The sequence below is a fragment of the Mustela lutreola genome, chromosome 6 (genome assembly GCF_030435805.1).
Source record: "Mustela lutreola isolate mMusLut2 chromosome 6, mMusLut2.pri, whole genome shotgun sequence".
In the NCBI taxonomy this organism is placed as follows: Eukaryota; Metazoa; Chordata; class Mammalia; order Carnivora; family Mustelidae; genus Mustela; species Mustela lutreola.
In genome coordinates this window covers 92,691,658-92,718,404 of record NC_081295.1, presented here as the reverse complement: position 1 = coordinate 92,718,404, position 26,747 = coordinate 92,691,658, and the positions used below count along the sequence as shown (strand labels likewise).

The 26,747-nt window shown below is 44.4% G+C and overlaps 1 protein-coding gene across 7 annotated transcripts in view; it reads right to left on the bottom strand.

Annotated features, from left to right (window-relative positions):
- Positions 1-26,747, bottom strand: part of RUNX2 (RUNX family transcription factor 2) — a 230,410-nt gene that overhangs the window by 88,973 nt on the left and 114,690 nt on the right. For 2 of the 7 annotated variants that reach the window (XM_059178134.1, XM_059178131.1), the window contains 2 exons: positions 25,772-25,837; positions 22,897-24,231 (listed from right to left, as the gene is read on the bottom strand). The exons of 3 other annotated variants lie outside the window; for them this stretch is intronic. In XM_059178134.1, the coding sequence (XP_059034117.1) occupies positions 23,753-24,231; positions 25,772-25,837 (545 nt within the window). In that variant the 3' untranslated portion in view covers positions 22,897-23,752. Of the gene's footprint in view, positions 1-22,896; positions 24,232-25,771; positions 25,838-26,747 lie in introns of those variants that run through there. 2 more of the 7 variants (XM_059178132.1, XM_059178135.1) reach the window with 2 other exon arrangements.

The window sequence follows — 26,747 nt, the reverse complement described above, 5'->3', positions numbered from 1 at the left end:
TTGGAGGGAGACTGCAGGGTCTCCAAATGAAGGCTGAAAACTTAAGTCACATGACAATCTAGTTCTTCTATCTCTGACCCACGTTTCAGGTCGGCCTCTCACAGTATTTGGAAAGCCACCCAAAGCAATTCCAGCCTTGCCCAACATCCTCAAATGCTCCCCAAACTGCCTTTTTTTTTCTTAGACAGACAATTCACACACGCGCACACACACACACACACACACACACATCTACACAGCCTGTGTAGATACGTTGACGCTTGGAAGCAAAATAGAGGAAAGCTTTTATTATTGTTTGCCATTTGAAAATGATTATCCTGCAGGATGATGTGGATTGAAGGAGACAGCTTGCAGTTAGCATCCCGGCAAGAGCTCCCTTTCTAGACCTGGGTGAGCCTCCACCACCTCCCAGCTTCCCGAGTGGGGACTGCCTGGTGCCAGACTTGGATGCCTACCAACACAAATTAAAGGAAGAAAATGCCTCCTAGACGGAGGCGGGCAGGGGGAGTGAGAATGCTGAGAATTTTAAAGGGATCATCACCTCAGCAGGAGACCGACACTCAGCCTCAGAGAGAACAGCTCCCCTAACAGATGCTCCAGTTCAGAGAGTCTCCGGTTCTGGGGACCCTGTGCTCCCAGACGCCCCGTCTCTCCTGTTCCCCGCCCCTCCCCACCAGAAACACTCTCCATCCTCCTCGCCTTTCCAGAAACACAGCCGAACCTTATTTAAAATCATGAAGCCCTAAAATGACGCTCTGTGGGAACCGAGCTAACCAACTTGTACTCAAACATGAACCTGGAGGTGGGGACAGGGAGCCACCGCCTAATGGGTACAAGGCTTCCGTCTGGGGTGATGACATGTAGCATTGTACAACACTGAGCGTGTGCAGAGAGGCCACGGATAGGGCCCTTTAAAATGGTTAATTTTATGTTATGTGAATTTCACCTCGATTCAAAGAAAAAAAAAAAGCTTTCCCAAAAAAAGGTCAACACTTCCAGAATCCTGTCGACCAAACTACATTTGACACTGGACATCAGTCTCCTCATTTGCTGGTGGGAGGCTGTGCAAAAAGAAGGGGTTCTGTCTTGCGACGATTGTTCCAGCTCCCAGCAGGACAAGGATCTCAGATGGTCTGAGGACAGAGAGAAAGTAAGATCAGCAAGCTGCCCTGTAGGCTAAAATTAAGTGACCTTCCATGATCTGGACTTGGCAAGCGACTGAACTTCTCTTATGTCCCTCCTCTGTGAGCTCAAAATTGTCTTATGAGACTCCTGAGTGGAGCTTATAAAAGGGATTCTAATACTCTGGCCAAATCCAGGGAGCCATACATTTGAATCCTATAACTTCATTTCTTTCTCAGCCACCAGCTGGCAGTCTCCAGCAAGTCCCAACGTCAGGCAATGCCGGGTTTTCCTAATATACGATTTTAATCTTCAACAGCCCTTGCCAATTCAAAATAAAGAGAAGAGAGAATTCTGGGAGCATATGCCCTACAAATTTAAAAAGAAAATGAAAGTGGTCTCATCTTGTACTTCAACAAGTTGATTTGATATTTAGAAAATGATCCTTTGGGCCAAAAAATATTTTTACGTTGTGTGTCTCTATAAATAACTCCCCCCCCCTTTTTAATAGAAAGCACATCGCTGGTGTCTAAAACCAAACGTGGTTTTGATTGAACCAGACTTACATTTCTATCTGAAGTTCATTTGCTAACAATAGAACTGGCTTTCCCATTTGCCAACATCAATGTTGACCTGTTTTCACCTAAATTTTATAGATGTCAGAAAAAGAAACTGTTCACTGCTCAGTGGCCTACCCTGGCCTTTTTCAGCCACACTTGCTTGCATTTTTGCAGCTCCTTTAAATTCCCCTTGTCACAAAAACTAACAATAAGGTCAAGTATTTCAGTAAGAAATATTGAATTATTATCCAACTTTGTCAAACAGCCAAGAGCCTGCAAAAGCTAACCACGAACTGGAGAAGAGAGAGGCTTAACCTCAGGCCTCCCAGCCCTGCCTTCATTGCACGGGGAAGGATTTTTGGCACCGGGGGGCACCGGGAGGACTGGGAGGAAGGGGGGAGGGCGGGCGGGTGGAGTGGGAACTGGACGGCTCACAATCACGTCCAAGCTCCCGTCCCTCAGGAGGGTCTCGTTGCGCTTGTTTGCTGCTGCCGTGAGCCAGCTTTGATTTTTCTTGGAGAGGGCTCCAGGCACCCTAGTATCTCAGCCATGCCAACACCACGAGGCTGCTGACCTCTCCTGATCCCCCGGCCATATCCCTGTCCATCAAGGCTAATTTCTATGACAACATAAACTCCACTGTGTAGCCAATAAACCCAAACCCGATGGAAGCTGATGTGGCCAGGACGGAGAATGACAAACTGGCAAGATATCAGGGCTGGAAATAGAACTCGTTTTGCCAGCCAGGGGCTTGGGAGGGGTAGAGATGGATTTATGTGCATGTGCGTGTGTTTTATGTGTCCTAATAACCCTAATAAAGATTCCATTAATCAATAAACCACCGCTTGCAGAGACGGAAATAAATGCTGGGCTCCTCAAGTGAGCTTCAGGTAGAACCAGAACTCTTCTACATTTCATTCTAACCTGTGGTGGTTGAGGACAGGAAGAACCCTCTGTTACCTCAAAGCGTCTGTCTGGAGAAGGTATTTGGCCAAGAGAAAGGGGGAGAGCAAGAGTGAGAGAGAGAGAAAGAGAGATTAAGAAAAGGAGGATTGGCTTTTAGCTCAACAAGGAAGAGCAGCCTACATGAAGGCAGCAGTGGCCCCCAGGATGGGATGTGAGGGATCTCTAAAAAGCTTCCCAAGGAAGGTTTCTGCCCTTCGAGCAGAGTATGTGGCTTTGGAAGTGAGGTTCAAGGTTCCCTTGAAATGCAAATACACTGACGGCTCAAAGGTGAGGGTCAGGGCAAGTTCATTTATAAAAGGGGAGGTCCACAGTGCAGGGTTAGTTGGTGTGGCCTTGGGGAGAGAGACAGGGCCAAGGGCCGGCCTCCAAAGGGGACGGCTGGAGGTGTGGGTGGAGAAGACCGCAAGATCCTGCTTTAAAGTTTAGCATAGGGTCAGTCACAGGCCTAGCTCTCACTCCTTTCTTTGAGTATGTGACCATCCAGAACATAAACTTAATCCCACCCATTTGTACTTGTCACCCTTCCCTATTGAATGCCAACGGGCCCTATGTACCAAAGTCACCCTCACTCATCCAGACTCCACTGCACATGGTCGTTGGTGGTGAATAAGCAGTTAGATAAAATGTACCTACACTCTGAAAGTTTGATATCTTATGCAGTCACTTCTCATCATTTTTTAAAGCTTTTTTAGTGGTGGACAGGCAAAGGGAGAGAGAGGGAGAGAATCCCAAGCAGACTCCATGTCCAACATGGAGCTCACGTAGGGCTCAATCTCACGACCTTGAGATCATGACCTGAGCAGAAACCAAGAGTCAGACGCTTAACCGAATGAGCCACATTGAGCCCTCTCAACATTTTTATGACTCATACCCCACAAAGGCTCCGACACCGCTCACCCCAAACCACGCCCCACCACCAAATCTAACCTCTTTGAGAATCCCTCTTGCTCATCGTCAGAGTAGAAGTGTGATAGGGCATGCTAAGGAACACCACAGAGCCCAGGGGCACTATCTCATTCTTTGTCTCTCTGGAGAACTGTCAGCGGGATCTCCATGGTGGGAAGGGGTGGTCTGCCTACTTCCAGGGTGGATGTGGGGCCAAAACCCGCAAGGCTGCAGACCCAAAAAGACCAAGAATTACTCATCCTTCCAGATCAGCTCAAGTGTCATCTTCCTGCTTGGCCAGGAGTCACTACCTCCTTTTGGTGGGGCAGGGGAGAGGGTGGGAAGCCAGGCTTCCATTCACATCTCTACAGTGGCACCGCTCCATTCTACTGTCACTTAAGAGTTTATCTTTCTGTCTCTCTGAGAAGGTGGTGAGCTTCTTGAGGATAGGGATATGTCTCACTCATTTTCATTTCTATCATTTCCAATGGTTATTGCATGAATAAAAACGCAGCCCCTCCCTGAAGATCAGATGACAGTTGCCGATGGTGAGGCAAAGCAACGATGCTCTCTCACCATTCTCTCCAGCAAGGGATGGAGTGAGGCCACCAGTTCTCCCTCCTCTCAGCCCTCTGCCTCCTCCTGCCCTGCACATGGCTTGTGCTGCCATCGCCTAACACAATATGGTTATGTCTACCCTGAATCAGGGGTCAGATGGTGAACCACTCAGTTTTGTCCGCTAACATGATACCGAGACCTATGTGCACCATCATTTCCCCATTGGCATGGGATTTCCTTTTGCAGCTTGCAAAGAGGAGAGAGGTCGGTTGTAGGGAACTCAATAAGCAAATAAAAGGTAAAATTGAGATGAAAATTCTCTCTTTCTTCAAGATTAGCTGCCATGCTTTCATTTGTTGAGAGGCCTCGGATACCATGTTAAGGAAGTCAAGAGTGTGGCCCCATCCCTACAGTCAGACCATGAAACAGCAAAGAGAAAGACCCTGACCACAACAAGGCCAGGACCTCCTTCCTTTACTTGTCTACTTGTCCACTAAAGGGATAGGTCATCTTTGTCCAGGAAGGAACGGCATGGATGTTCTTAGCCTTAATGCTCCACTCACCAAGTCAGGCCTGGTGTACAAATTTATTGTTTTTTTTTTGTTTTTGAAATAATATATAACAGGTGTCTTTCAATATGGTTAGCTGGAGCATGGTATGGAATCAGTATGCTGGAAGTTTCTTTACATGAGTATACGAAGTTTTTAACAGAATCAGCTTGCCTGAGTTTCTATCAAGTGAAAATCGGTTCATAAAAACTAGAAAAGTAATGAAGCATTGGGGCTTCATGAAGGAATACACTGCCATCATAAAGGAGCAAAGATTCTTCAGAGAATAAGGATGGGAGCTGCTCGAAAGTAGATGTTCAACACTTGGCTTCCCCTCTTCAATTTCAGGGTGACCTCGCGTAAGTGATCTGACCTCTCTGGGATTCCGTCTCTTCACCCTCTACAAAATGGTCAGTTTTGCCAATTCTGTGAGAAACAATGGACCTCATTCTCTCTTAATGCTAGGCAGACTCTAGCGGCACCTCTTAAAACTGCTCATAATTTCTGTGTTCTAGAAACCACTCCTCATCTACAGGTAAGAGTTACTACATACTCTCTTAACATGCCATCTAGCAGGTAATATATTATTGTCCACTATTAAGGAGGAGGTCAAGAGAGGTTAAGTGGCCTGTTCAAGGTCACATATTTAGTCCGTAGGGGTTAAGGATCTGGAACCCAGATCTTTTTGCCACTCTCTGCTACCCCTTTCAAAACATACCTCAATCCCTCCACGCATGGTTGGCCGCACGGCTGTTACGGCGAGGAAGAGAAAATGGAAGAGCGGCCCCTCTCCCTTTGCCTGTATGAAAATCACCCACTCTTTAAACACCAAGCCTCCCATATATTGTGGTGGAAATGAAAGGCTTGTATGACTAAATATAGATGCCAAGTGCCTTATAAATACGTTGAGTATTTTCGGAAATGAGAAATGGGAAATGAAATTGGCTATAAGCAGAAATCAAAACCATCTAAATTCTCTCTAGAAACCAATTGCTAACTTTTTAATCTCTGTTGTTGGTAATCTGAAGCTCTCACGAATTTGCTTCCATAAAGAGGTCCTGACAAACACCTCTTATTGGGAGGCATTAAATTAAACAAAGATGTCTTCCTATATGCTTTTTTTTTTAAATAAAGATTTTATTTATTTATTTGACAGAGAGAGTGATCACAAGTAAGCAGAGAGGCAGGCAGAGAGAGAGCAGGGGAAGTAGGCTGCCTGCTGAACAGAGAGCCTGATGCGGGGCTCAATCCCAGGATCCTGAGATCATGACCTGAGTGAAAGCAGAGGCTTAACCCACTGAGCCACCCAAACACCCCGTTCTGATATGCTTTTTAGTGGAGGGGAGCCTGCCAGCCTATTGCTCTGCCCATTGCAGGGGTTCAATAAATATTTGCAAAAATGAAGCAGAGTGGCAACAGGGAGAGAGGTCACTTCTGTTCTCTGGGATTTCAATAAAATGGGATATCAATTTCATATCAGGTGGACTTAAGGAAATAGTCTGTAAAATGCTTTAAGAAAGTTGGAGAAGCCCCACCTATTCAGCAAAAGAGACTGAAGTAATGTAGGGCTGGGAGCAAGGATGCCCCCTTCCCAGGATCCTCCAGGCTGGACACGTGTGTGCAAAGCTTGGCACACACCAGCATCCTATCTCAGGCTGCAGCTGGGTTTCCTCAAGCCTTGGGCCTCCGATCAGCTGTCTCCACTACATAGCATTGCCTCTTAATGATGCCAGTTCAGATATGGGGGCCCTCAGTGCTGCCCCTTTGTCAGGTGGTGAGACAGATGCCAAAGCCACTCCTGGAAAGGTAAGAGTTGATGCTGACAGAAATTTCTTGGCCTGGATCTTTCTCCCATTACGTGAAGCCAATACTGCCGATTTAAGTTCCATAATACCTTTTATCTGTAGCTCAGTTGGTTAAGTGTACACCTCTTGATTTTGGCTCAGGTCATGATCTCTGGGTTGTGAGACTGAGCCCCACACCAGGCTCCATGAGGTGTGTGGAACCTGCTTAAGATTCTCTCTCTCCCCTGTCCTCCCCCACTTACACTCTCCTGTGCTTTCTCTCTCTCTCTTAAAATTTACTCTCTCAAAGAGTGACATTTTTTAAACCGTTTAAATAATGGTTCTTTTAAAAAGACTTTTATTTATTTATTTTGGGGGGGGTGGGCAGAGGGAGAGGGAGAAGCAGACTCCCTGCTGAGCAAGGAGCCTGAGGCGTAGCTTCGTCTCCGGACCCCAAGATTATGACCCAAGCCAAAGGCGGATGCTTAACTGACTGAGCCACCTAAAATAATAGTTTCTAAAAAGTTATTCCACTTGGTGCTCTTTGGTGATTCACCCGATCTGAAAATTTTATTTATGCTTTTTAATATAATTGTCTTAATTATGATGAGTAATAATAATGGGTACCGTCTATCTATTATGTGCTAGGCATTTTCTTATCTCGTTAACTCATTTAATTCTCATTATGTGGATGATAACTGAGATGGCATGTCAAGTTTTAGCTTAGGAACGTAGTTTTTGGAATTGGGCAGATGGAGGCTTGAGTTTTCATAGTTGTATAACCCTGGGACAGTCTGATTCTCGGTCTCCTCATCCAAAACAGAGGGTTAAAAACAGTACTAACTTCTTCACAGGCTCCTGGGAAGTCTGACACAAGGCACGTGAAATACCAATCAAAGCACCAGACTTATAGTCAAGTGTACAGTGTAAATTAAATATTGAGTCTTACTGTTATTACTTGATCCTGCCACCAGTACCAAATCCAACTTTTCCCCCAAACGGAAATTAAAAGAATGGCCTTCAGTGCCATCCTAAGGGGGAAGGAGGTAAATAATCTGCTTCCATTCCTTTCTCCCCAGGATGTTCATCTCAGGGAGGCTGGGGCCAAGTGAACCTCGAGGACAGTTAGGGAAGAAGAAATCAGTGAGGAAGGGGGAGCTAGCATGCCCCTTTGTGAATCACAGGGGAGGGCTCAGGAGGGTGGTGTCAAGAGGCCAGGGGAGCAAAGGGACTTTCTAGAACTACAATGTGCCTCTCCACCTGCTCCCCGCAGCCCTTCCTTCTCTCTCCCTCACTCTCCTGCAGGCCTGCAGGCAAGGCCTCAGAGAGAGATGGTCAGAGGGCGCTGTATGGACCCCTCACTCAGGGCACCCCTGCTTTCTCACGGAAGCCACCTCAGGCCAGCCTCCTGAGGTGACCTGAGCGGCAGCAGCGTAAGGACTGGTCTCTGCCTGCTTTGGTCAGTGGGCCCCTCCACCAGCCCCCACAGCGCCTCTGGCTCTGGCAGCTCCCTGGGAGAGAAGAAAGCAGCATCTTACATGTGTGGCATATTCTAAAACAAAATAATAACCGAGAGGTTTTATAGACTCTGACAGGGGGAAGAAGGGAGTGAAAAAGATGGAACAAAGATGCCATTTTAAAGTTATTGGCTCATGTTCAGGATTTCACTATTTTCTATGGCAAGGAGCAAGTAAAAAATTCCTCCTATTGATGCGTATTTTTCTACAGTCATTGAAAGCCAAAGGGCTCGGGGCTTCCGACTTCCCCTCTGGGGGAACCTGCGAGCCAGTCCTCTGGCTTGCTCAGGCGAGGGCCGGCTGGCGGAGGCAGGAGGCCCCGGAGGCCCCCAGCGAGCGGCTCCGATGAGGAACGGGTGCAGGAGGAACACACTGTGTTTTCAGCCTGGGTTCTGTGATCTTTCTGCCAAACAGGGGTTTACAAAGCAAAAACCTCCAGAGACTTCTCATACTTTCTGGCTTATTCTCCTGGTGTTCATCTTAACAGGAATCAGCTGTTTGCCTTCTCACTTATACAGCACGTTGCCGAGGAGAATTTAGCATCTGGTCTGGCTATTATTAAAAACAAGAACATCCAGGAGGAGTCAAGATGGCGGAGAAGTAGCAAGCTGAGACTGCTTCAGCTAGCCGGAGATCAGCTAGATAGCTTATCTAAAGATTGCAAACACCTGAAAATCCATCGGCAGATCGAAGAGAAGAAGAACAGCAATTCTGGAAACAGAAAAAAACAACCACTTTCTGAAAGGTAGGACCGGCGGAGAAGTGAATCCAAAGCGACGGGAAGATAGACCCCGGGGGGAGGGGCCGGCTCCCGGCAAGCGGCGGAGCAACCGTGCACAAAATCAGGACTTTTAAAAGTCTGTTCCGCGGAGGGACATCGCTCCAGAGGCTAAACCGGGGCGAAGCCCACGCGGGGTCAGCGTGGCCTCAGGTCCCGCAGGGTCACAGAAGGATCGGGGGTGTCTGAGTGTCGCAGAGCTTGCGGGTATTGGAACGGGAAAGCCGGCTACAGAGACAGAGCCGACAGTAAGCTCGCAGCCCCGTGTTACCTTGAACCGGTCGCAGGCTCGGTGAGCTCGGAGCGCGGCCGGAGGTCAGGCAGACGGGAGTAACTGGGCGCTGTTCTCTGAGGGCGCACTGAGGAGTGGGGCCCTGGGCTCTCGGCTCCTCCGGGCCGGAGACCAGGAGGCCGCCATTTGTATTCCCGTCCTCTGGAACTCTACGGAAAGCGCTCAGGGAACAAAAGCTCCTGAAAGCAAACCCGAGCGGATTACTCACCCCGGCCCCGGGTAAGGGCGGTGTAATTCCGCCTGGGGCAAAGACACTTGAGAATCACTACAACAGGCCCCTCCCCCAGAAGATCAACAAGAAATCCAGCCGAGACCAAGTTCACCTACCAAGGAGTGCGGTTTCAATACCAAGGAGAGCAGCAGAATTCCAGAGGAGGAGAAAGCCAAGCACGGAACTCATGGCTTTTTTCCTGTGATTTTTTTTAGTCTTGCAGTTAATTTAATTTTTTCTTTTTCATTTTTTTTTTTTTTTTCTCGCCTTCGGGTAAAATTTTTTTTTTTTTAACTGTTACCTTTTTCTTTTTTAACGATTTTTTACTAGTTTATCTAATATATATATATATTTTTTTACATTTTTCTTAGGTGTTTTTTTTTTAAAAAAAAATTTCTTTTCTTTTTTTTTTTTCTTTTTTCTTTCTTCCTTTTTGAACCTCTTTTTATCCCCTTTCTCCCCACTCACGATTTTGGATCTCTTCTAATTTGGCTAAAGCATATTTTCCTGGGGTTGTTGCCACCCTTTTAGTATTTTACTTGCCCCTTCATTTACTCTTATCTGGACAAAATGACAAGACGTAAAAATTCACCACAAAAAAAAGAACAAGAGGCAGTACCGAAGGCTAGGGACCTAATCAATACAGACATCGGTAATATGTCAGATCTAGAGTTCAGAATGACAATTCTCAAGGTTCTAGCCGGGCTCGAAAAAGGCATGGAAGATATTAGAGAAACCCTCTCGAGAGATATAAAAGCCCTTTCTGGAGAAATAAAAGAACTAAAATCTAACCAAGTTGAAATCAAAAAAGCTATTAATGAGGTGCAATCAAAAATGGAGGCTCTCACTGCTAGGATAAATGAGGCAGAAGAAAGAATTAGTGATATAGAAGACCAAATGACAGAGAATAAAGAAGCTGATCAAAAGAGGGACAAACAGCTACTGGACCATGAGGGGAGAATTCGAGAAATAAGTGACACCATAAGACGAAACAACATTAGAATAATTGGGATTCCAGAAGAAGAAGAAAGTGAGAGGGGAGCAGAAGGTATACTGGAGAGAATTATTGGGGAGAATTTCCCCAATATGGCAAAGGGAACAAGCATCAAAATTCAGGAGGTTCAGAGAATGCCCCTCAAAATAAATAAGAATAGGCCCACACCCCGTCACATAATAGTAAAATTTACAAGTCTCAATGACAAAGAGAAAATCCTGAAAGCAGCCCGGGAAAAGAAGTCTGTAACATACAATGGTAAAAATATTAGATTGGCAGCTGACTTATCCACAGAGACCTGGCAGGCCAGAAAGAGCTGGCATGATATTTTCAGAGCACTAAACGAGAAAAACATGCAGCCAAGAATACTATATCCAGCTAGGCTATCATTGAAAATAGAAGGAGAGATTAAAAGCTTCCAGGACAAACAACAACTGAAAGAATTTGCAAATACCAAACCAGCTCTACAGGAAATATTGAAAGGGGTCCTCTAAGCAAAGAGAGAGCCTACAAGTGGTAGATCAGAAAGGAACAGAGACCATATACAGTAACAGTCACCTTACAGGCAATACAATGGCACTAAATTCATATCTCTCAATAGTTACCCTGAATGTGAATGGGCTAAATGCCCCTGTCAAAAGACACAGGGTATCAGAATGGATAAAAAAACAAAACCCATCTATATGTTGCCTCCAAGAAACACATTTTAAGCCCGAAGACACCTCCAGATTTAAAGTGAGGGGGTGGAAAAGAATTTACCATGCTAATGGACATCAGAAGAAAGCAGGAGTGGCAATCCTTATATCAGATCAATTAGATTTTAAGCCAAAGACTGTAATAAGAGATGAGGAAGGACACTATATCATACTCAAAGGGTCTGTCCAACAAGAAGATTTAACAATTTTAAATATCTATGCCCCCAACGTGGGAGCAGCCAACTATATAAACCAATTAATAACAAAATCAAAGAAACACATAAACAACAATACAATAATAGTAGGGGACTTTAATATTCCCCTCACTGAAATGGACAGATCATCCAAGCAAAAGATCAGCAAGGAAATAAAGGCCTTAAATGACACACTGGACCAGATGGACATCACAGATATATTCAGAATATTTCATCCCAAAGCAACAGAATACACATTCTTCTCTAGTGCACATGGAACATTCTCCAGAATAGATCACATCCTCGGTCCTAAATCAGGACTCAACCGGTATCAAAAGATTGGGATCATTCCCTGCATATTTTCAGACCACAATGCTCTAAAGCTAGAACTCAACCACAAAAGGAAGTTTGGAAAGAACCCAAATACATGGAGACTAAACAGTATCCTTCTAAAGAATGAATGGGTCAACCGGGAAATTAAAGAAGAATTGAAAAAAATCATGGAAACAAATGATAATGAAAATACAATGGTTCAAAATCTGTGGGACACAACAAAGGCAGTCCTGAGAGGAAAATATATAGCGGTACAAGCCTTTCTCAAGAAACAAGAAAGGTCTCAGGTACACAACCTAACCCTACACCTAAAGGAGCTGGAGAAAGAACAAGAAAGAAACCCTAAGCCCAGCAGGAGAAGAGAAATCATAAAGATCAGAGCAGAAATCAATGAAATAGAAACCAAAAAAACAATAGAACAAATCAACGAAACTAGGAGCTGGTTCTTTGAAAGAATTAATAAAATTGATAAACCCCTGGCCCGACTTATCAAAAAGAAAAGAGAAAGGACCCAAATAAATAAAATCATGAATGAAAGAGGAGAGATCACAACTAACACCAAGGAAATACAAACTATTATAAGAACATACTATGAGCAACTCTACGGCAATAAATTTGACAATCTGGAAGAAATGGATGCATTCCTAGAAACATATAAACTACCACAACTGAACCATGAAGAAATAGAAAGCCTGAACAGACCCATAACCAGTAAGGAGATTGAAACAGTCATTAAAAATCTCCAAACAAACAAAAGCCCAGGGCCAGACGGCTTCCCGGGGGAATTCTACCAAACATTTAAAGAAGAACTAATTCCTATTCTCCTGAAACTGTTCCAAAAAATAGAAATGGAAGGAAAACTTCCAAACTCATTTTATGAGGCCAGCATCACCTTGATCCCAAAACCAGACAAGGATCCCACCAAAAAAGAGAGCTATAGACCGATATCCTTGATGAACACAGATGCGAAAATACTCAACAAAATACTAGCCAATCGGATTCAACAGTACATTAAAAAGATTATTCACCACGACCAAGTGGGATTTATTCCAGGGCTGCAAGGTTGGTTCAACATCCGCAAATCAGTCAATGTGATACAACACATCAATAAAAGTAAGAACAAGAACCATATGATACTCTCAATAGATGCTGAAAAAGCATTTGACAAAGTACAACATCCCTTCCTGATCAAAACTCTTCAAAGTGTAGGGATAGAGGGCACATACCTCAATATCATCAAAGCCATCTATGAAAAACCCACCGCAAATATCATTCTCAATGGAGAAAAACTGAAAGCTTTTCCGCTAAGGTCAGGAACACGGCAGGGATGTCCATTATCACCACTGCTATTCAACATCGTACTAGAGGTCCTAGCCTCAGCAATCAGACAACAAAAGGAAATTAAAGGCATCCAAATCGGCAAAGAAGAAGTCAAATTATCACTCTTCGCAGATGATATGATACTATATGTGGAAAACCCAAAAGACTCCACTCCAAAACTGCTAGAACTTATACAGGAATTCAGTAAAGTGTCAGGATATAAAATCAATGCACAGAAATCAGTTGCATTTCTCTACACCAACAGCAAGACAGAAGAAAGAGATATTAAGGAGTCAATCCCATTTACAATTGCATCCAAAACCATAAGATACCTAGGAATAAACCTAACCAAAGAGACACAGAATCTATACTCAGAAAACTATAAAGTACTCATGAAAGAAATTGAGGAAGACACAAAGAAATGGAAAAATGTTCCATGCTCCTGGATTGGAAGAATAAATATTGTGAAAATGTCTATGCTACCTAAAGCAATCTACACATTTAATGCAATTCCTATCAAAGTACCATCCATCTTTTTCAAAGAAATGGAACAAATAATTCTAAAATTTATATGGAACCAGAAAAGACCTCGAATAGCCAAAGGGATATTGAAAAAGAAAGCCAACGTTGGTGGCATCACAATTCCGGACTTCAAGCTCTATTACAAAGCTGTCATCATCAAGACAGCATGGTACTGGCACAAAAACAGACACATAGATCAATGGAACAGAATAGAGAGCCCAGAAATAGACCCTCAACTCTATGGTCAACTAATCTTCGACAAAGCAGGAAAGAATGTCCAATGGAAAAAAGACAGCCTTTTCAATAAATGGTGCTGGGAAAATTGGACAGCCACATGCAGAAAAATGAAATTGGACCATTTCCTTACACCACACACAAAAATAGACTCAAAATGGATGAAGGACCTCAATGTACGAAAGGAATCCATCAAAATCCTTGAGGAGAACACGGGCAGCAACCTCTTCGACCTCTGCCGCAGCAACATCTTCCTAGGAACAACGCAAAAGGCAAGGGAAGCAAGGGAAAAAATGAACTACTGGGATTTCATCAAGATCAAAAGCTTTTGCACAGCAAAGGAAACAGTTAACAAAATCAAAAGACAACTGACAGAATGGGAGAAGATATTTGCAAACGACATATCAGATAAAGGACTAGTGTCCAGAATCTATAAAGAACTTAGCAAACTCAACACCCAAAGAACAAATAATCCAATCAAGAAATGGGCAGAAGACATGAACAGACATTTCTGCAAAGAAGACATCCAGATGGCGAACAGACACATGAAAAAGTGCTCCATATCACTCGGCATCAGGGAAATACAAATCAAAACCACAATGAGATATCACCTCACACCAGTCAGAATGGCTAAAATCAACAAGTCAGGAAATGACAGATGCTGGCGAGGATGCGGAGAAAGGGGAACCCTCCTACACTGTTGGTGGGAATGCAAGCTGGTGCAGCCACTCTGGAAAACAGCATGGAGGTTCCTCAAAATGTTGAAAATAGAACTGCCCTATGACCCAGCAATTGCACTATTGGGTATTTACCCTAAAGATACAAATGTAGTGATCCAAAGGGACACATGCACCCGAATGTTTATAGCAGCAATGTCCACAATAGCCAAACTATGGAAAGAACCTAGATGTCCATCAACAGATGAATGGATCAAGAAGATGTGGTATATATACACAATGGAATACTATGCAGCCATCAAAAGAAATGAAATCTTGCCATTTGCAACAACATGGATGGAACTAGAGCGTATCATGCTTAGCGAAATAAGTCAAGCAGAGAAAGACAACTATCATATGATCTCCCTGATATGAGGAAGTGGTGATGCAACATGGAGGCTTAAGTGGGTAGAAGAATAAATGAAACAAGATGGGATTGGGAGGGAGACAAACCATAAGTGACTCTTAATCTCACAAAACAAACTGAGGGTTGCCGGGGGGAGGGGGTTGGGGAGAAGGGGGTGGGATTATGGACATTGGGGAGGGTATGTGATTTGGTGAGTGCTGTGAAGTGTGTAAACCTGGTGATTCACAGACCTGGGGATAAAAATATATGTATATAAAAAATATATGTTTATAAAAAATAAAAAAATTAATAAAAAAAAAAAAAAAGTTTTGAAAAAAAAAAAAAAATAAAATAAAATTATCTGGAACAGAAAAAAAAAAAAAAAAAAAAAAAAAAACAAGAACATCCTGCTCTGTTGGGAGAACAGCACCACTGGCAATAAAAGGACAGAGATCATTTGCATTCAGGATTCCAGAGATGTATCGCAGTTCAATATCTGCTCTCCCTCCTCCCCCCACCGCTTTTCCAAATTTCCCTGACGCATCCATCATTTGCCTCGAGGTTCCCTCCTCTTTTCCCTGAACCAGAGACCAAGAGTGGGCTTCTTCCTCACCCTGGGAGGCAGGGAGCCCGGGAGCCGTTCAAACACTGATCTGCTCCTGCCGTGTGATAAAACTGAACTACCAGAGGAGGGTTTTTTTTTTTTTTTTTACAACTGCGGAAATGAAAAAGTAAACATGACTGGGACGGCCCTGGTAGTTAGGTTCCAGCTTTTTGTTGTTGTTTGCGCCTTTTTTCTTTTTTTAAGCATCGGGCTGGGAGCTGGGAGCCTGAAGGAACCATATAATATGAAAAAACCTGGGGAGGTTTTATTAGCCAATAAAAAAAACTGAGTTCCTATTAACCACTTAACTCCTTGAGAAAGTTCCACACTCGCCTCCCTCCCGGTCCTCCTCGCTCCCTCTCGTGCCCACAAGACAGGAAAGTGGGCCCCTCCATCTTGCCCGGCACAACCTGAGAGCACAGAGTAGGTTCCAGAAGCCATGGTGGAGGATCACGCTCAGTGATAATCTCTGCCCTTCTCATCTGTGAAAACCACTAATAAGAAGATCTTGATAAGGACTCACACTCCCTACGCTCCCCCCCCCCCAAAAAAAATCCGCACACAAAAAAGCTCTTGAAGCACACATGGCTGAGGAGAAGAAAGGTCAGGGTGACTTTCAAGACTGAAATATGAAATGAGTGTTAGAGAAGACAGAATGGGGCTGAGGTGTCCCCACTACCCCCGCCCCGGAGATGTCAGGATGCCACAGAAGGCTCCTCTGCTTTGGGAGCGGGGGGAGCAAAAGAATTCAGGGAAACTCAGAAACAGAAAGTGAAACTCGCCTGAGCTGTTGCTCTGTCAGAGGGGTGGATGGAATTCTAAAAAAAAAATAAATAAATGACCTCATTTAGGAAGGAAATGATGTCGAAGGAGATTTAAACATAAAACCGTTGTATTAATTCTCCCACGATGATGCGTGTGGCGGGTTTCGTTGCTAGCTTTCTTGTTTCTTTTCGAGGAATCAATTCGCACGTTTATGTCAGTCCATCATGCAGCTGGGAGTTCCCGGTACTCCTCTCCCTCAAAGCCACCGGATCCTGACTGCCTCACTCCACACAGCCTGCTGTATCCCGCTTCCATTTTCCACATCCCAGCTCACTCTGATACTTCAGCTTCTCCAGGAGAAATGTCTCAGGCCTAAGGAGTACAGGCCACCTGAGACCCCATTACTAATTTTGGATTCTGGTCTCATTTAATGTTGTGCAGACAAAACTACTTCTTGAGGGGCTTGTGTGGAAGAACCTTTTGCTTGCCCCCCAGATTTCCACCTCAGTTTTTTTTTTTTTCTTTTACCATTTTGCTGTATGGTCTTGGTTTCTTTATAAAAATGAAGGGTGAGCAATTCTTCCCTTTTCCTTACTGGCTACAGAGTGGCACAGAATGACCTTGGGTGGGGGCGGGGGGAAGCCATCAAGTTGTGAGCTGTGTTGGCTAAAAACAGAAAGCAGGTTTTCCAGAAAACCTCGCTAAGTGGCCAGACATCATTGCCACGAAATAAGAAAACAAAACAAAATAAGTTTTAGCAAAAGTTAAGTGGGCTTCCAGAAACTTGATCCTTCTGCTTTCCAACGAGTGATGCATGTCTCAACAGCAGGGCCAGTCGCGTCACAAAAAAAGCTCTTAATAAAAGCTTCACAAAAATAACAACCCCTTCTTAAATGTCAGCTTCAGGGTACTCCCGACATTTCAGGGAACATCCGGTGTCCCTTGTTCTGTCTAAATAACCTATACGGAGAAGAACTGCTTCTTCACCACTTATGGAATGAGGTACTCTTTTGTAGGATTTGCAAGAAAAACACCTGAGACAAGTAAACGCTGTATGGAGTATATGTGCGTGTACGTGTGTGCGTGTGCGCACTTCAGTTTTCCCTGAATGGTTGCTCAGTCATCCCTTTCCATCCCTCTACGTCCTCGCTACCTCCCTTGAGGGACACGCATGCGCACAGCCCTCAGTGTAGTTCCCTTTTCTTCTGTGGTGGACCCTGTTTTTTGTTACATTCATAACTGAATTCATAGCTTCTTAACATCTTCACTTCCAAGGCCTCCCAGCTGAGTACCGTCTACTGGGAAGTCACCGAGAGACCGATCAGGGTACCCAGAAATGGAGACAAGGAGGAGAGAGATTCCCTTGCCTTTGCTCAGAGCTCAGAATTCAAATACAGAGCATCTGCTCTCCATGCATTGGTTCCTACCTGGCCTCCCTTAGCATCTTCTGCAGTCCTGAAGGGAGAACCAACGAAGGAAGAACAGAAGTGGGCGGAAAAGGAATTGGAGTAACCCAGTGCCCTGGCGGGCAGTCCAGCTGTCTCACCACCTGCACTTTCCCTATACCAAAACCCAGACAGCTCTGGCAAGAAGACATCCTTCCTGGGGCCCCTGAGGAGTTTGCCTGCCATCCCACAGGCGAGCTGGCCCGGGCTCACTAAAACTGGCAGGCAGTTGAGTTGTCCCCAGAAAAACTTAGAGACGGTAACATGATCATCTTCTCCTAAGCCTCCTACCTTTGTAGATACCCCCAAACCATTGTTTCCTAGAACTGGTCTCTAAAATGATTTCCAAATGATTGGGGCAGGGAAGTGACTAGATTGTACAGTTTACCTGATACTTGCGGTAGGGCTGTTTGCTTGAATCAGTCAAGCTGTGGCTTTGGCTGTGACGTGATTGTCAGCCACCCATTTCCAGAGGAAGGAGAAACCGGCTTGTGAGGATCTGTACACCCTGCTCTCACTCACTGGTTGTGAACAAGGTCTTCCCCTACCTCCTCCCTTGCCTTTTCAGACTGTTCTCAAATTCCATAAATATAAACATGTGGCTCTTCAACCGCATCTGTAGATAATAACTTCAGGGGGTTTCCTGTTTACATGACAATACCCATTTCCCAGCCAAATAAACTCTGTAGCAGAGAGCTGAGGTGTTTATTGGGCCAGTGTTGGCTGGGATTGAGTTAACAGGAAATGCCCACTCTCAAAGCACTGCCTGATGATAAGGTATACGGGGGCAGGGGGCATAAGGGGTCAGGCACACTGGACAAACGTCTCTCTTTCTCCGCCTTTTGTTTCCAGTGAGAACTGAAGCAGCCATGATGAACATGGCCAAGCCATCAGGGCCTCACAAAGCTCCCCAGCTGAGCCGTCCCCTGGGACGTGAGGAGGAAGAGACATGCAGACAGGAAAGCCAGAAGCCCCACTCATGACACCTCCCAACCTCAGAGTGACAAGCAGGTGAAGGGCTGGAAAAGGCTGATGCACATCCACCTCTGGGGAGGGCCCTCCGTCTTCCCCCTGGCTATCCTGTTATAATGAGCAGTGTATTTTCACACCAGTTCTGTCAAGAAAGCCTGACCAAAGAATTGAGAGAGAGCCTCTAGCCCACTGGTTCTGGATTGGGGACGACTTTTCCTCCCAGGGAACATTCTGGAGACACACGTCATTGTCACAAGTGGTGCAGTGCTATCGGCATCTAGTGGGTAGAAGCCAGAGACAGGCTGCTAAACCTTCTATGATGTGTAGGACCACACACCCTACACACACACCACAAAGAACTTTCCAGCCTGAAATGTCAACAAAGCCAAGGTCTAGCCCGATGCCTCTCCATATGCCCAAAAACTGAGACCCAGAGGAGTGAAGCCATTTGCCCTGAACCATGCTGCTGGACAAAGATGGAGAGAAAGGAAAAGCCACTCTGCCCACCTCCCATGCAATGCCTTTGAAAGCCACACAGATGTCTAATAAAAAAGGAAAAATAAATATACATCTTCAAAGAGCTGCAAACAAGTTCACTGGCCTAGGTCTCACCCGCGTGCTTTCAGGATGTCTCCTAATCTTAGAAATTAGCGGTCTCCAAGATTTCTCAGAACACAATGCCAAAGGGGTAAGAATGAGCAGATCTCAAAGGAGGCCTCTCTCTCTAGATCACGTGGTCCACTGGCCCGCGCCTGAGCATCTCCACCTCACGGTTTCTGGTCCTTCTTTTAGAACTGTGGTAAGCCAAAGAGGACAGATAGCACAGGCCAGAAAGAGAGCAGCCACTCTACCCAGGCCCTCAACCTTATCAAAGGGGAGGGACTTACCAAAAATACACAATAACCCATTAAAAACAAACAGATCTCCAAACTATAGTCCTGCTCCCTAGTAGAATTTTTCTGAGGCTACAGCTCTCCAGGCCAAAGTCCATTTTTACTTACCCTTGAGCTTTGACTGATTTTGTTTTTAAGAACCCAAAAGAGATGTGGGAAGCAGCTAGATTATCTCCTATGGCAGGGCTGCCTGAGATCCTCTGACCCTAGCCAGGAAGAAATTCACTTGCTGGCTCCTGCTCAACTGCCCAGAGATTAGAACCCTCGGACTGCGGAGCCCACTGTCTTTTATATGCAGTCTGGTCCCTTCGTCAGAGTAAAGGGGCTTTACCCAAGGATGGGGAGGGCGCTCTCTCCTTCGGACACAGGCTGACAAGGAAATGAGTTCACTGCTAGATCCTTTGCCCACGCCTCTGTAGGAGTAGGACGAACCAAGAAGGCAGCACTCAGCGAAATGTTTTAACCTCTCACCAGTCACAGAGAACCCCGCCCTCCTCTGGCCCTGGCAAGTCCTAGGGCCAAGAAGGGCCCAGGTGTAGGCAGGAGTAAGCGTCAGACTAGAGAAGAAACCGCGGCTGAGAAAAGACCCAAAGTACACACGTAACAAAACCAAAAAAGCCATTTTATTGAAAATTAAATTCAAACTTCAAATTAATATTACAATCATGAGAAAAATGCCAAATAATTCCATTTACAGTTGCAACATACAATACAAATAGTCCCTTTGAAGTTGAAAGTAAACTCATCCACAATCATGGCCTGTGGCACAAAGCAGAATTTGTACAATATGTGCAGGGAAAGCAGATCTTGGGCAACAGCAATTGGAAAAATAAAAATGAAAAGCTTGTATTTACACAAAATGCTACAAACATTTTTTTGTTCCACAGAAATCTAAGAATGGTAAAGCATATCCAAAAAAAAAAATGGAATTTTATTCAGAATACCTAAGAAATTACTGTAAATTATGGTTTTGGCTGATATATTTCAAAGTACTGCATTAAAAAGCAAACAGTTATTTGTAAACATGAAGTAAACAAACATCTAAAAAATTCTCACACAGAAAATATTTTTTAAATGCATTCTCTTTTGAAGAACAACAAATTCAAGGTTTGCCAGAGTCCTCTTTATTTTATTTATAATTGTTCTTTTGAATGTCATAGAAGTCGTTATTGTCTTCACTCATGCTTTGTGTTTCCATGTATTAACCTAGACTCTGAGTCAGTCCCTTTCCTGGGAATGAAGGGAACTCTTAAGGAGCACACATATCTCCTCCCCTCTGGGTTTGCAATAGATGGTCCCTAACGGTGTGGATTTCTCTGCTCATTTTTAAAAGGCCCCGGGGGCAGGGTGGGGTTAGTGAGACTGTCTGAAGAGCAAACCGTAGTTCATTGGTCGAGTCTCTCAGTTCCAGGCTGGAAGTCATTTCACTCATCTAAAATCAACACTGTGGTATGTTCTGGAACCCTGACACTGGTCACACTTTGTGAGACAACTAAAATAAGACAGAAAGCGGCTGAGCTGGTCACACCGAAAACTCCAGCAACGTCTGTGCTACAAAGAGAACCGTGCTCTTTGAACCTGAAGGAAATACAGAGTGTTGGCTAGTACGCAGTTCCGTGGTAGGAGGAATAGTCAGGCTTTGCTTTGGTCTTGAAATCACAGATCATATACATGACCCAGTGCAAATTAAGGGTTCGGTTAAAAAAAAAAAAAAAAAAAAGAGGAGGAGGAGGGAATATTTAACCCTCAGGCTGAAAAAGGGCAGAATTCAATCCAAGAAATGTGACTTACCCCTTTGGAGTGGTTGGAGTGAGGGTGGAAGGAAGAAGTGCTTGAATTTTTCCCAAGGAAAAAAAAAAAAAAAACTTTTTAAAGTGTTTCTGGGTTGCTGCCTGCAGCCACTATAATAACATTTCAACACAAAAGCATCCCTAAAGTCACTTAGTATGTGTACTGTAAACTTAAAAAAGCCCTTTTAACATTAAAAAATAATGTACAAATATAGTACCTTTTTTATTAAATAGGGTACAGCTGGCACTGGCGGTAACATTTTTATGTCAATTAATCAAAATTGAAATGTGTAACCAGACACTGGCTTTTTTAAGTGCTGCTGAAACAAACACACATATTTTACACTTAACAAATAAATGGACAGTGGCGTGCTTCAAGCTACCACACACAAACAATAAATAGTATCAGTTACTACTTCCATCTTAGTTAAGTAACAGAAAAGTGGCTTATTTATCTAAGCATACTTGGTATACAACCTTTAGAAGGCAGTGTTTTGTTTTGTTTTGTTTTGCCCTCGATTTTTGTTAGGAGGAGTTGGGGTGGTCGCAAGGGAGGCCCCCACCCAGTAGCACAGGGCCAGATGCCCCCACAACACACACCGTCCCACCAGGCTTGACGGCCCATGAAGCGGGCCTGGGAATGACTACAGAGAAAGGGTCCCCAGAGGCTGGGGACAAATCTCTATAAGGTTCTGCTCAGTGGGAGCACAGAACTGAAACAAAGGGGTCCCCCGGACCTGAGAGGGAGCCAGCAGGGATTTGCCCAGTGGTGTCATGGAGTGATCCTGGCTTGGAATAAGGATTCACGCTGAGAATTTGCCAGGTGGTCACCAGGAGTGGCCAAAGTGCATCCTTCAGGAGGGCTTCTGCTCAAATTCATACACAGTAGTAGACACCAAACTCCACATGGCCTTGCCTTCCTTTGACCCCCAAGGGGTTTGATATGGGTCCCCAAGGCCCTACATTAACTCAGCTCAGCTATCTGCTGGAAGTCTCCAACTCCTTCAGATGACATGGCTCCCATGAGACAACGGCTAAATCTGCTCCTTTAAATGCAGATTCCGTAGAGAGCTGCCAATGGGGCCTTAGGTGAGGCAGATCTGGGTTCTCCTTACTTACTGTTTGGTAAGGCGGGTTAGTTAAGAATCCCTGGTGCAATTTGGCTTTACTGGCTACGTGTATCATGATCAGTCCTTAAGCTACATGGGTGGCTTTAAGCTGTGTCTTTACTATGAAGCCTGGCGATTTAGAGTTTTGCTTTTACTAGGAAACCACAGAACATTTTTCTGCAGTTCAATGATTCACTTGTGCTTGTCTTTTTAATATGACAAGAGTCACCATTATTCAAAAGAAACTGGGAAACCACATCACTCCAGCATTTCATGCTAATAAAGGGCAACATGAGTGATACAGGGCTAAGAGTTGGTTTTTCAATCCCTAATTATTGCTTTAGAAGACAAAGCTGTTAGAGGCAATTCAAGGTCTGAAAGAACGAAGCATAACATTTCCTTCATACATCACAAAAAACAAGCTACATCTAAAATATTTGGAGATGGACGTATTTTTGAAATCACATTGTGCCTGGATGAACTGAAATTGCTTAGCAATATTTCAGATATGGCTCTAGCCCACTGAAGAAATTTGTTATTTAATAAAGAGCACTTTTAGAGACCGAAGTCAATGTATCAGTACACTAAGAAAAGTTTCAAGGGTCCAAATGTCATTAAATAATTATAAATATATCTTTAAAGTTATATGACCATTCACGTTAGCAAGTTACCTCAGATTTTACACATATTCATAATTTAAAAAAAAAAAAGAAAGAAAACAACACACAGCCAAACGCAAACACTATCTATACCATTATGGCTATAATAAGGTATTGCCATTTTGAGTTTTGCATAAAAGGAGAAAGGTGCAGGGATGGGGCAGGGGTGGTGTTGAGGGCTGGGATTTCTTTTTGGTTAAATGGGAAAAGGAAACAAAGTATTAAAAAGTAAAATGAAATCATCTATTCCAATCAGTATTTTTTTGAAGTCACTTTCTTAAAGTATGAAAGAAAAAAAAAAAAAAAAAAAAGAACAAAAACTGAACCAAACAGTTCAGATGAGAACTCACGGCAAGTCTGAAAGCAAAGTTTGGGACAGTGACTCAGAATGGATGGTACTGTGATGGAATCATCCATTCTCCCTCTTTGCCCTTTGTGCACCTTTGTGCATCTTTGCCCGATGTGCACCTCGACCGGTTTTGGAAGCTGGTCTGCAGAGTGCACGGGTCCAGACATAGCCGTCACCACGAGGGTGTGTGGTATCAAAGCACAGAGAGGAAGTGGCTTTGCTCTTCTTCCTCCTGAACCTGGAGTCCGCCTCTCTGACTTGCCATAGGAACAGATGATTTGTGGTAACAGGCCAAACAACAACACAACAAAAAAATACCTTTTTCCTTGGTTTGTAAAAGTACATTTTAAGTAGAAAACAACCTGGAACCTAGATAGGATGGTGTCTCTCGGGCCTTTTGCTTCTCAGTATCTGTACCCTCTTATGGTTGGAAGATCATGACTGAGTGAGGGAATGAAAAATCTTCTAAAAAATAGGCACTTTGTAGATAGCTCATTGATATACATATATATGCACTCTCTCTATATATGTATATATTGATACGTTTGGGATGCAGCTCCCAGATACCGCTGGGCCACTGCTGAGGAAATTTCAATATGGTCGCCAAACAGATTCATCCATTCTGCCACTAGAATTCAAAACAGTTGGGGAACTGCTGTGGCTTCCATCAGCGTCAACACCATCATTCTGGTTAGGCAAATTTGGATTTAATAGCGTGCTGCCATTCGAGGTGGTGGTGCATGGTGGAAGCATTCTGGAAGGAGACCGATCTCCCCCCGGCACCATGGGGAACTGATAGGATCCTGACGAAGTGCCATAGTAGAGATATGGAGTGCTGCTGGTCTGGAAGGGTCCACTCTGGCTTTGGGAAGAGCCGGGGTAGGGTGGTGGCAGGTAGGTGTGGTAGTGGGTGGTGGCGGACATACCGAGGGACATGCCTGAGGTGACTGGCGGGGTGTAAGTAAAGGTGGCTGGATAGTGCATTCGTGGGTTGGAGAAGCGGCTCTCAGTGAGGGATGAAATGCTTGGGAACTGCCTGGGGTCTGAAAAAGGGCCCAGTTCTGAAGCACCTAAAAATTATAACAGAAGATGGGGGGAAAAAATCTGTAAATATCAATTAAAATAATGAGAGAATTTTTACAAGAAAAAAACAAAAACAAAAACAAAAACAAAAAAACCTTTAGCTTCCCAAAAAGGAACAAGTCACAAATAGACCTTCAAATGCACTGGTCACTACACAGTTTTGTTTTGTTTTGTTTTTTCACTTGACAGTACTTAAGTCCTTCACCCACCCCCCAGAGAACCCCAAAGGGTTTTAAAAACTCCAATGTGTGCTAGGTCTTATGTGTAAACCAACCCAACACATAGATTCACTCACCAGACTTAAGACTGAATCCTCATTGATTTTTTTTTCCTCTCTTTTTGTTTCTCGTTGCACCTCAGGTATTTGAAAGGGATGTTTTCACTAAGTAGGACAAGTTTCTTTTTCTCCACGCAATATAAAGAAATCCCAAAGATCAGTTTTGCTATTGGTACTCTTGGCAGGGCCCCTTCGTCAATGAAGGAACTCCAAAAAGAAACCCTAACATGTTCCTATCACTTCTCTTCAGTTCTTAAAATCACCTATAGTCTTTATTTTATTCGTCATCTTAGTAATGAATGCCAAAAAAATCATACCAGATTTCAATGTATTCTGGAACTATCTTATTTTTCTGGGGGCAAAGGGGGAGAGGCTAGCCCTTAGAAATTCTCCTGAGGGTCATAAACTAAATAAGTAGGTTGCATCTCGAGCCTTGATGGGTGACCTAGGGCTTATTTAGGCCAGGTGCCAACAGCCTCTTTTGTGAGAGGCTCCATGCCCGGCAGGCGGACAAGGAAGAGGCTGCCTCCCTCAGCATCCATTCACCAGGCCCCTGTGCCACATCCTATAGAATTAGCTTCAGGCTAACTCCAAGTGGTACCTGGAGGCAAAGCTTGTTTTGCTCTAAAATGTAAAGTCCCTTAACTTCTAAAGCCAACAGTGTGGCTCCTTTGTAGCTATTTCTGGTGCTTAAACTTATAAAACCATAGTCATAAAGCACTTCATGTGGAAATCAGTGTTCTGAAATGCCTAAAAACTTAAGAGTGGTGATCTTTAAAGACTGGGTTATGATTTTCAAAAATTGACAGAATTAGGACAAGGCCTTTTATGATCCCAGGGATCTTAAGATTTTGTCACATCTAAAACCTTCCAAGTCTTTGCGTCTGCCGTGTTTGCTTTTCCTAGTTTTCATCCGTAAGGGAAAGCACTTAGTGCTCCATCAAGGCCTCCGTCAAGAGGTACATCCTCAGTCCCGTTTTTACTGAACTCTTGTTCTTGGATGCTACAGTGTTTATTAAAGAAATGATCCTAATGGTTTTCCTTAAAGGTGCTGACTAAGAGTTGTGGATCTTTGTTAAAATGCACACTGCCTGGGATCTTTGTAAGGGCCAGGATGTGCGTTTGTCATCAAAAGCGACAATTTAAAAAGCCATACATAGTTTAAAAAAAAGTTGTTCTCAAAAATCGGACAGTACCAATCAGCCGGCCCCACCCAGCCCGACCCAGCAATTGTTAATAACAAGTCTCACCTGCCTGGCTCTTCTTACTGAGAGTGGAAGGCCAGAGGCAGAAGTCAGAGGTGGCAGTGTCATCATCTGTAAAATGAGGGGGGATGAACTCTAAGTTCCCTTCCAGCTCTAACCCCTCTATCACCACCGGGAACTCCGGGACAGGAGGAGAAGCAACAGTCTGAGGGGCAGGGGGAGGCAGAGAAGTTCCCACCCCTCCTGAGTGCTTTCCCAGAATCCGCAGGCCCCTAAGCAGAGGGTAAAGAGCTAGTGAGCAGCTTCGGATACCAGAAGCAAACACTTTCAAGATGACGCACCAAAACTCACACACTCTGGGCAGTTTACTCTCTGCTCTCTACAAAGTCTTCTATCTTCCACCGGTCTCTACCTCACCCCTCCCGGATGCAAAATTTTAGGCTCCAGGGTTCAGATGTGGGCCGAGTGATTCTGACAGAGGGCAAACGGGAGCAGGCGTAGGGTCTCTCGAGCCCCGTGCTGGTGCCCTCTGCGGAAGGAGCCACACGCAGGACGTGAGGGCCCCAGATGTTCCTCGGCCGGCCTTTGCCTTGCAGAGCAGCTAGGTGAACTAGTGCTGGCGCCGCTAATTGTTCTAGGCAGGCCACTTCTGTACAGATTAAGTTCAATGTTCGGCTCTTGTGAGAGAAACCAGAATAATGTGGACAATCGCAAACAGAAAGAAGTCACACTGAAAACACCACCGTTTGCCCCCCACAGAAGCACGAAGCTCACACAGACAGGCTTGTCCATGTTAAAAAAAAAAAAAAGAAAAGAAAAGAAATGCTTCTCGTGGGTATCTGTACTTAAAATATGCTGCAGTCATAATTAACATTCCATGTGGTTTCCCTTATTTTGATGCAGAAGCCTCATTAAAACCCTTGATGTGGGGCCCTGCCAGTAAACTCCAATATGGTTTTGAATTTATTCCTCTACTCCCTCACCTTCTCTATTTTACCTGAGACATTTTGCTGATGTTTTT